General features: G+C 40.6%; 1 protein-coding gene across 1 annotated transcript in view; it reads right to left on the bottom strand.

Moving 5' to 3' along the window:
* Miga (mitoguardin) overlaps nt 1–11,333 on the bottom strand; it is a 487,611-nt gene that overhangs the window by 20,519 nt on the left and 455,759 nt on the right. The window contains exons 9-10 of the mRNA XM_071685973.1: nt 1,082–1,312; nt 85–255 (exon numbers count right to left, since the gene is read on the bottom strand). Coding sequence (XP_071542074.1) covers nt 85–255; nt 1,082–1,312 — 402 coding nt within the window. The remainder of the gene's footprint in view (nt 1–84; nt 256–1,081; nt 1,313–11,333) is intronic.

The following is an 11,333-nucleotide window of genomic DNA, read 5'->3' as shown; positions in this document are numbered from 1 at the left end:
AAAACATAATATAATCTTGGCTTATTCTAATCTAAGAACTCCAATTCAATTTTTTCGATATTCTACAAATTCCAAAGATATTACCTTGAAAAACATGCAAAGCTCCCTGAAACTTTCATCTGGTCCCATAAATCCCCAAGCAAGAACTGGAGAAAGGTGCCCAGAGACATTATAAAAGTGTGCTATAAAGCCATCTTGGTACTTCAGCATTCGCCTCTTGGCCTTCAGTACACTCCATACAGCAGTGCACAGTGCCTATATATGAAATAAACAACGTTATGTTTATTAGTCAATACAAAATAACCTAAACAAATTGATTGTTCAAGAAAATAACATTTATTTCCATATCCAATACAAAATTTCCATCAAAGGCAAGGTACTCAATATCAACCTTTCCTCAAGACTTTAGTCAATTCACAATTCTGTCAACATTCAAAAGTCCTTTACCACTAATAAGAAGAATCTGCTTAAAAATTCTGAATATCAGTGTGGTAATTCCTAACAGCCTATAAAAAAATGAGAGTTGACTCATCAAAAATATTATATGAGAGTATGAAAGACATAGGAAGATTAAGGAAAAGAAAGAAAAAGGAAAATGCAATCCATGTGTGAATCAAAGAATTTGAGAATGTGTGAAATCATATTTTGAGAATGTGTGGGAGCTTACCCTACGGGAGATAAATAATAACACAATATATAATCACTGTACATTCTTATGCCACTATACAAAGTCTTAACATTCGTGATAAACTATTTCTCAGTGCACTTTACTTACAACTTACATCTGGGGAAAATCCATGTTTCGAATTTCTTCACTGTGGGAAAAAGAACAGTATCACAAAATTCCAATGGGGGATCTAGGAATCTGTTGAGGGCCTAGATATGATGCTTATCAGATATTTGGTATACATATGGTATAGATATTTGATAAGGCATTTACAGAAAAGGTTTTGCAACTATTCATGGCCTAGCTAACAATGACACTACGATCAATGTTCTGAAACATGCAGCTTACTGATTTAATGGAGCAAAATTATAATCCACAGAAATGTCTAAAGTAATATGATAAGAATAAACTTACAGATTCTTTAAATCCATTTGAGAGCCATCTGTTTTGTACGACTGCAGTTACAGAAGAAGGGGGATTTTCAAGATCATCAAATGCATCCATCAATATAAAGTCAAGGACAACATCATAAAATGTAATTGCTTTAACACCACGTCCCTGAAGTTCTGTCTCCACTGTTGCCCAGTCACAGTTCTCAAGGAATTCCAGCATATCATCATAGGCTTGAATTACATCTTTCGGATCCTGCAGAATCAATGGTTACTCTAGTCTAGATAAATGAATTCAAGTTAAATCTAATTCATTTTAGTATGTATATATGCATACATACATCATATCTATTTCTCTATTATATTTGATTGCTGTTTCCCATGTTAGCAAGGTAGCACCAGGAAACAAACTAAGAAAGAACCATCCACTCATTTTTCAATTTTCATACATACTTGCCATACATATTCATACTTGCTTGCCTTCATCCATTCCTAGTGCTACCCCGCCCCAAAGGAAACAGCATTGCAACCCCCTGCTTCAGTAAGGTAGCACCAGGAAAACAGACAAAAAAGGCCATATTCATTCACACTCAGTCTCTAGCTATTGTGTGTCATGCACCAAAGCCACAGCTTCCTATCCACATCCAGGCCCCCCATACATTTCATATGCCTTGATTCAGTCCAGTGACAGCACGTTAACCCCCATATACCACATTGTTCCAATTCACTCTATTCCTTGCACGCCTCTCACCCCCCTGTATGTTCAGGCCCCGATCACTCAAAATCTTTCCACTCCATCCTTCAACCTCCAATTTGGTCTCCCGCTTCTCCTTGTTCCCTCCAACTCTGACACATAAATCCTCTTTGTCAATCTTTCCTTACTCATTCTCTCCATGTGACCAAAACATTTCAACACACTCTCTTCTGCTCTCTCAACCACACTCTTTATATTTCCACATAGCTCTCTTACCCTTTCATTACTTAATCAAACCACCTCACACCACATTCTGTCCTCAAACATTTCATTTCCAACACATCTAACCTCCTCCGTACAACTCTATTTATGGCTCATACCTCACAACCATATACTATTGTTGGAACCACTATTCCTTTAAACATACCCATTTTTGCTCTTCAAGATAATGTTCTTCCTTCCACACATTCTTCATCACTCCAAGAACCTTTGCCCTCTCCCCATCCTGTGATTCACTTATGCTTCCATGGTTCCATTCACTGCTAAGACCACTCCCAGGTATCTAAAACACTTCACTTTCACCAATTTTTCTCCATTCAAACTTACATCCCAATTAACTTGTCCCTCAACCCTATTGAACCTAATAACCTTACTCTTATTCACATTTACACTCAATTTTTTCCTTTCACACACTTTTCCAAACTCAGTCACCAAATTCTGCAGTTTCTCACTTGAATCACCCACTATAGTTGTATCTTCAGTGAACAACAACTGCCTCACCTCTCAGGCCCTCTCATCCCCAACAGACTGCTTACTTACCCCTCTCTCCAAAACTCTTACATTTACCTTCCTAACCACCGCATCCATAAACAAATTAAACAACCATGGGGACATCACACATCCCTGCCACAGACAGACCTTCACTGAGAATCAATCACTCTCCTCTCTTCCTACACGTACAAATGCTACATTTATTATTCATTCATTTATTTACTTTGCTTTGTCGCTGTCTCCCACGTTAGCGAGGTAGCGCAAGGAAACAGACGAAAGAATGGCCCAACCCACCCACATACACATGTATATACATACACGTCCACACACGCAAGTATACATACCTATACATCTCAATGTATACATATATATACACACACAGACATATACATATATACACATGTACATAATTCATACTGTCTGCCTATCGCCACCTCGCCACACATGGAATAACAACCCCCTCCCCCCTTATGTGTGCGAGGTAGCGCTAGGAAAAGACAACAAAGGCCACATTCATTCACACTCAGTCTCCAGCTGTCATGTAATAATGCACCGAAACCACGGCTCCCTTTCCACATCCAGGCCCCACAGAACTATCCATGGTTTACCCCAGACACTTCACATGCCCCGGTTCAATCCATTGACAGCACGTAAACCCCGGTATACCACATTGTTCCAATTCACTCAATTCCTTGCATGCCTTTCACCCTCCTGCATGTTCAGGCCCCGATCACTCAAAATCTTTTTCACTCCATCTTTCCACCTCCAATTTGGTCTCCCACTTCTCCTCGTTCCCTCCACCTCTGACACATATATCCTCTTGGTCAATCTTTCCTCACTCATTCTCTCCATGTGACCAAACCATTTCAAAACACCCTCTTCTGCTCTCTCAACCACACTCTTTTTATTTCCACACATCTCTCTTACCCTTACATTACTTACTCGATCAAACCACCTCACACCACATATTGTCCTCAAACATCTCATTTCCAGCACATCCACCGTCCTGCACACAACTCTATCCATAGCCCACACCTCGCAGCCATCCAACATTGTTGGAACCACTATTCCTTCAAACATACCCATTTTTGCTTTCCGAGATAATGTTCTCGACTTCCAAAAATTCTTGAAGGCTCCCAGAATTTTCGCCCCCTCCCCCACCCTATGATTCACTTCCGCTTCCATGGTTCCATCCACTGCCAGATCCACTCCCAGATATCTAAAACACTTTACTCCCTCCAGTTTTTCTCCATTCAAACTTACCTCCAAATTGATTTGACCCTCAACCCTACTGTACCTAATGACCTTGCTCTTATTCACATTTACTCTCAGCTTTCTTCTTTCACACACTTTACCAAACTCAGTCACCAGCTTCTGCAGTTTCTCACCCGAATCAGCCACTAGCGCTGTATCATCAGCGAACAACAACTGACTCACTTCCCAAGCTGTCTCATCCACAACAGACTGCATACTTGCCCCTCTTTCCAAAACTCTTGCATTCACCTCCCTAACAACCCCATCCATAAACAAATTAAACAACCATGGAGACATCACACACCCCTGCTGCAAACCTACATTCACTGAGAACCAATTACTTTCCTCTCTTCCTACACGTACACATGCCTTACATCCTCGATAAAAACTTTTCACTGCTTCCAACAACTTGCCTCCCACATCATATATTCTTAATACCTTCCACAAAGCGTCTCTATCAACTCTATCATATGCCTTCTCCAGATCCATAAATGCTACATACAAATCCATTTGCTTTTCTAAGTATTTCTCACATACATTCTTCAAAGTAAACACCTGATCCACACATCCTCTACCACTTCTGAAACCACACTGCTCTTCCCCAATCTGATGCTCTGTACATGCCTTCACCCTCTCAATCAATACCCTCCCATATAATTTACCAGGAATACTCAACAAACTTATACCTCTGTAATTTGAGCACTCACTCTTATCCCTTTGCCTTTGTACAATGGCACTATGCAAGCATTCCGACAACCCTCAGGCACCTCACCATGAGTCATACATACATTAAATAACCTTACCAACCAGTCAACAATACAGTCAACCCCTTTTTTAATAAATTCCACTGCAATACCATCCAAACCTGCTGCCTTGACGGCTTTCATCTTCCGCAAAGCTTTTACTACCTCTTCTCTGTTTACCAAATCATTTTCCTCAACCCTCACACTTTGCACACCACTTTGACCAAAACACCCTATATCTGCCACTCTATCATCAAACACATTCAACAAACCTTCAAAATACTCACTCCGTCTCCTTCTCACATCACCACTACTTGTTATCACCTCCCCATTAGCCTCCTTCACTGAAGTTCCCACTTGCTCCCTTGTCTTATGCACTTTATTTCCCTCCTTCCAAAACATCTTTTTATTCTCCCTAAAATTTCATGATACTCTCTCACCCCAACTCTCATTAGCCCTCTTTTTCACCTCTTGCACCTTTCTCTTGACCTCCTGCCGCTTTCTTTTATACATCTCCCACTCATTTGCATTTTTTCCCTGCAAAAATCATCCAAATGCCTCTCTCTTCTCTTTCACTAATAATCTTACTTATTCATCCCACCACTCACTACCCTTTCTAATCAACCCACCTCCCACGCTTCTCATGCCACAAGCATCTTTTGCGCAAGCCATCAGTGCCTCCCTAAATACACCCCATTCCTCCCCCACTCCCCTTACCTCCTTTGTTCTCACCTTTTTCCATTCTGTACTCAGTCTCTCCTGGTACTTCCTCACATAAGTCTCCTTACCAAGCTCACTTACTCTCACCACCCTCTTCATTCCAAAATTCTCTCTTCTTTTCTGAAAACCCCTACAAATCTTCACCTTCGCCTCCACAAGATAATGATCAGACATCTCTCCAGTTGCACCTCTCAGCACATTAACATCCAAAAGTCTCTCTTTCACGCGCCTATCAATGAACACGTAATCCAATAACGCTCTCTGGCTATCTCTCCTACTTACATATGTATACTTATGTATATCTCGCTTTTTAAACCAGGTATTCCCAATCACCAGTCCTTTTTCAGCACATAAATCTACAATCTCTTCACCATTTCCATTTACAACACTGAACACCCCATGTATACCAATTATTCCCTCAACTGCCACATTACTCACCTTTGCATTTAAATCATCCATCACTATAACCCGGTCTTGTGCATCACAACCACTAACACACTCATTCAGCTGCTCCCAAAGCACTTGCCTCTCATGATCTTTCTTCTCATGCCCAGGTGCATATGCACCAATAATCACCCATCTCTCTCCATCAACTTTCAGTTTTACCCATATCAATCTAGAATTTACTTTCTTACACTCTATCACAAATGCTACATATCCTTGGTAAAAACTTTTCACTGCTTCCAGCAACTTAAGTCCCACACCACACACTCTTGATACCTTCCACAAAGCATCTCTATCAACCCTACCACATGCATTCTCCAGATCCATAAAAGCTACAAACAAATCCATCTGTTTTTCTAAGTATTTCTCACACACATTCTTTACAGCAAACACCTGACCCACACATCCTCTACCACTTCTGAAACCACAGTGCTCTTCCCCAATCTGATGCTCTGTGCATGCCTTTACCCTCTCAATCAATACCCTCCCACACAATTTCTGAGGAATACTCAACAAACTTATGCCTCTGTTGTTTGAACACTCACCTTTATACCGTCACTGCCTTCGTACAATGGCACTTTACATGTATTCCGCCAATTCTCAGGCATTTCACCATGATCCATGTATACAATGAATATCCTTACCAACCAATCAACAACACAGTCACCCCCCTTTCTTAGTAAATTCTATAGCAATACCATTGAAACCCACCGCCTTGCCAGATTTCATCTCCCGCAAAACTTTCACTACCTTGTCTCTCTTAACCAAACCATTCTCCCTGACTCTCTCACTTCGCACACCACCCCGACCAAAACACCCTACATCTGCCACTCTATCATCAAACACATTCAACAAATCTATTTACCTCCTTCCAAAACACCTTTTTATTCTCTCAAAAGTTTAATGATACTCTTTCACCTTAACTCTCACTTGCCAACTTTTTTAACCCTTGCACTTTCCTCTTGACCTCCTGTCACTTTCTTTTATACATTTCCCAGTCATTTACACTCCTTCCTTGTAAGTATCAACTAAATGCCTCTCTTTTCTCTCTTACTAACAACTTTATTTCTTCATCCCACCACCCTCTACCCTTTCTAATCTGCCCGCCTCCCACTTTTCTCAAGCCACATGCATCTTTTGCACATGCCAACATTGCTTCTCTTATTACATATACATTTATTCTATCTAATTCATCATACATGATTGCCACTTCCTGGGTCAGTGAGGTAGCGCCAGGAAACAAAGAACAGCCCATCCACAAATATTCACATATATGTGCAAAACTCCCATACACGCACATATACATACATATACATGTCAACATATACAAATATACATACACATACACAGTCATATATAGACATGTACATATTCATACTAGTTTGCCTTCATCCATTCCTAGCACTACCCTGCTCCACAAAAACAGCATAACTACCCATGCTGCAACAAGGTAGCAGACAAAAAAGACCACATTCATTCACACTCGATCTCTAGCTGTCATGTGTAATGCACTGAAACCATATCCATGCTCCATAGACCTTTCCATGGTTTGACCTAGACATTTCACATGCCCTGGATCAGTCCACTGACAACACATCGACTCCAGTATACCCAATCATTCCAATTCACTCTATTCCTTGTACGCCTTTTATCCTCCTATATGTACAGGCCCCGATCCCTCGAAATCTTTTTCACTATATCTTTCCATCGTAATTCGGTAGGAGTTAAATGCTTTGTTTAATCATGTCAAAAACATTAATTTTTGTGATGGTTTATATAAACTTGATAGTTTTGTCATAGGCAAAATTTGGAAACTGTTCCCTTTCCTGTCCACATAATAAAAATCTTATGATATGCATGATGCCAGACCCGAACACCAACCCAAACACCCCCAACCGGTAATGCCTGTTTACCAATGGCGTCTTAGCCATTGTATAATATCTGACTGTTCTACGTCTTCTATCTCATTCTAGTATCTCCTTTTACGATATGATCACTAAATGAAAGTGCACTTAGGAACTTATCATGTTTCATTTTAATGTGGATAGGGGAGAAAGAATACTTCCCACGTATTCCCTGCATGTTGTGGAAGACTTAAAGGGGAGGGAGCAGGAAGCTGGAAATCCTCCCCTCTCGTTTTTAATTTTCCAAAAGAAGGAACAGAGAAGGGGGCCTGATGAGGCGGATTGTCTACACGAAATATGTTGTGCCACATGTACAGAAAAATTAAATGTTAGGTAAAATTGTATGAACTACTGAAGTGCAATTTTACCTTCATACTATCATCATGGACAAGCAAGGTAGCAATAGGAATGGATGAATGGAAGCAAGCATGAATATGTACATGTGTATGTATGTATATGTTTGTGTATGTATATGTATGTATATGTTGATATGTATATGTATGTATATGTGTATAAGAGTGGACAGGCCATTCTTCAGCTGTTTCCTAGCGCTACCTCGCTGACAGGGGAAACAGTGATTAAGTATAATAAATAAATAATAAATAACTAAATATATGTGTGTGGTTTCAGAAGTGGTAGAGGATGTGTGGATCAGGTGTTTGCTTTGAAGAATGTATGTGAGAAATACTTAGAAAAGCAAATGGATTTGTATGTAGCATTTATGGATCTGGAGAAGGCATATGATAGAGTTGATAGAGATGCTCTGTGGAAGGTATTAAGAATATATGGTGTGGGAGGAAAGTTGTTAGAAGCAGTGAAAAGTTTTTATCGAGGATGTAAGGCATGTGTACGTGTAAGAAGAGAGGAAAGTGATTGGTTCTCAGTGAATGTAGGTTTGCGGCTGGGGTGTGTGATGTCTCCATGGTTGTTTAATTTGTTTATGGATGGGGTTGTTAGGGAGGTGAATGCAAGAGTTTTGGAAAGAGGGGCAAGTATGAAGTCTGTTGGGGATGAGAGAGCTTGGGAAGTGAGTCAGTTGTTGTTCGCTGATGATACAGCGCTGGTGGCTGATTCATGTGAGAAACTGCAGAAGCTGGTGACTGAGTTTGGTAAAGTGTGTGAAAGAAGAAAGTTAAGAGTAAATGTGAATAAGAGCAAGGTTATTAGGTACAGTAGGGTTGAGGGTCAATTCAATTGGGAGGTGAGTTTGAATGGAGAAAAACTGGAGGAAGTGAAGTGTTTTAGATATCTGGGAGTGGATCTGGCAGCGGATGGAACCATGGAAGCGGAAGTGGATCATAGGGTGGGGGAGGGGGCGAAAATTCTGGGAGCCTTGAAGAATGTGTGGAAGTCGAGAACATTATCTCGGAAAGCAAAAATGGGTATGTTTGAGGGAATAGTGGTTCCAACAATGTTGTATGGCTGCAAGGCGTGGACTATGGATAGAGTTGTGCGCAGGAGGATGGATGTGCTGGAAATGAGATGTTTGAGGACAATGTGTGGTGTGAGGTGGTTTGATCGAGTAAGTAACGTAAGGGTAAGAGAGATGTGTGGAAATAAAAAGAGCGTGGTTGAGAGAGCAGAAGAGGGTGTTTTGAAATGGTTTGGTCACATGGAGAGAATGAGTGAGGAAAGATTGACCAAGAGGATATATGTATCGGAGGTGGAGGGAACGAGGAGAAGAGGGAGACCAAATTGGAGGTGGAAAGATGGAGTGAAAAAGATTTTGTGTGATCGGGGCCTGAACATGCAGGAGGGTGAAAGGAGGGCAAAGAATAGAGTGAATTGGAGTGATGTGGTATACCGGGGTTGACGTGCTGTCAGTGGATTGAATCAAGGCATGTGTATGGGTGTGGGTTGGGCCATTTCTTTCGTCTGTTTCCTTGCGCTACCTCGCAAACGTGGGAGACAGCGACAAAGAAAAAAAAATATATATATACATATACAATAAATAAATATAAAGTATAATAAATAAATAAATAAATAAATATATATATATATATATATATATATATATATATATATATATATATATATATATATATATATATTATCCCTGGGGATAGGGGATTAAGAATACTTCCCACGTATTCCCTGCGTGTCGTAGAAGGCGACTAAAAGGGGAGGGAGCGGGGGGCTGGAAATCCTCCCCTCTCGTTTTTTTTTTTTTAATTTTCCAAAAGAAGGAACAGAGGGGGCCAGGTGAGGATATTCCAAAAAAGGCCCAGTCCTCTGTTCTTAACGCTACCTCGCTCACGCGGGAAATGGCGAAAAGTTTGAAAAAAAAAAAAAAATATATATATATATATATATATATATATATATATATATATATATATATATATATATATATATATATATCATTAAATTTTAGGGAGAATAAAAAGATGTTCTGGAAGGAGGTAAATAAAGTGCGTAAGACAAGGGAGCAAATGGGAACTTCAGTGAAGGGCGCAAATGGGGAGGTGATAACAAGTAGTGGTGATGTGAGGAGATGGAGTGAGTATTTTGAAGGTTTGTTGAATGTGTTTGATGATAGAGTGGCAGATATAGGGTGTTTTGGTCGAGGTGGTGTGCAAAGTGAGAGGGTTAGGGAAAATGATTTGGTAAACAGAGAAGAGGTAGTAAAAGCTTTGCGGAAGATGAAAGCCGGCAAGGCAGCAGGTTTGGATGGTATTGCAGTGGAATTTATTAAAAAAGGGGGTGACTGTATTGTTGACTGGTTGGTAAGGTTATTTAATGTATGTATGACTCACGGTGAGGTGCCTGAGGATTGGCGGAATGCGTGCATAGTGCCATTGTACAAAGGCAAAGGGGATAAGAGTGAGTGCTCAAATTACAGAGGTATAAGTTTGTTGAGTATTCCTGGTAAATTATATGGGAGGGTATTGATTGAGAGGGTGAAGGCATGTACAGAGCATCAGATTGGGGAAGAGCAGTGTGGTTTCAGAAGTGGTAGAGGATGTGTGGATCAGGTGTTTGCTTTGAAGAATGTATGTGAGAAATACTTAGAAAAGCAAATGGATTTGTATGTAGCATTTATGGATCTGGAGAAGGCATATGATAGAGTTGATAGAGATGCTCTGTGGAAGGTATTAAGAATATATGGTGTGGGAGGCAAGTTGTTAGAAGCAGTGAAAAGTTTTTATCGAGGATGTAAGGCATGTGTACGTGTAGGAAAAGAGGAAAGTGATTGGTTCTCAGTGAATGTAGGTTTGCGGCAGGGGTGTGTGATGTCTCCATGGTTGTTTAATTTGTTTATGGATGGGGTTGTTAGGGAGGTGAATGCAAGAGTTTTGGAAAGAGGGGCAAGTATGAAGTCTGTTGGGGATGAGAGAGCTTGGGAAGTGAGTCAGTTGTTGTTCGCTGATGATACAGCGCTGGTGGCTGATTCATGTGAGAAACTGCAGAAGCTGGTGACTGAGTTTGGTAAAGTGTGTGAAAGAAGAAAGTTAAGAGTAAATGTGAATAAGAGCAAGGTTATTAGGTACAGTAGGGTTGAGGGTAAAGTCAATTGGGAGGTGAGTTTGAATGGAGAAAAACTGGAGGAAGTGAAGTGTTTTAGATATCTGGGAGTGGATCTGGCAGCGGATGGAACCATGGAAGTGGAAGTGGATCATAGGGTGGGGGAGGGGGTGAAAATTCTGGGAGCCTTGAAGAATGTGTGGAAGTCGAGAACATTATCTCGGAAAGCAAAAATGGGTATGTTTGAAGGAATAGTGGTTCCAACAATGTTGTATGGTTGCG

This window comes from Panulirus ornatus, chromosome 41 (assembly GCF_036320965.1).
Source record: "Panulirus ornatus isolate Po-2019 chromosome 41, ASM3632096v1, whole genome shotgun sequence".
Classification (NCBI taxonomy): Eukaryota; Metazoa; Arthropoda; class Malacostraca; order Decapoda; family Palinuridae; genus Panulirus; species Panulirus ornatus.
Note: the sequence above shows the minus strand (reverse complement) of the source record. Positions and strands in the feature narration are given on the sequence as shown.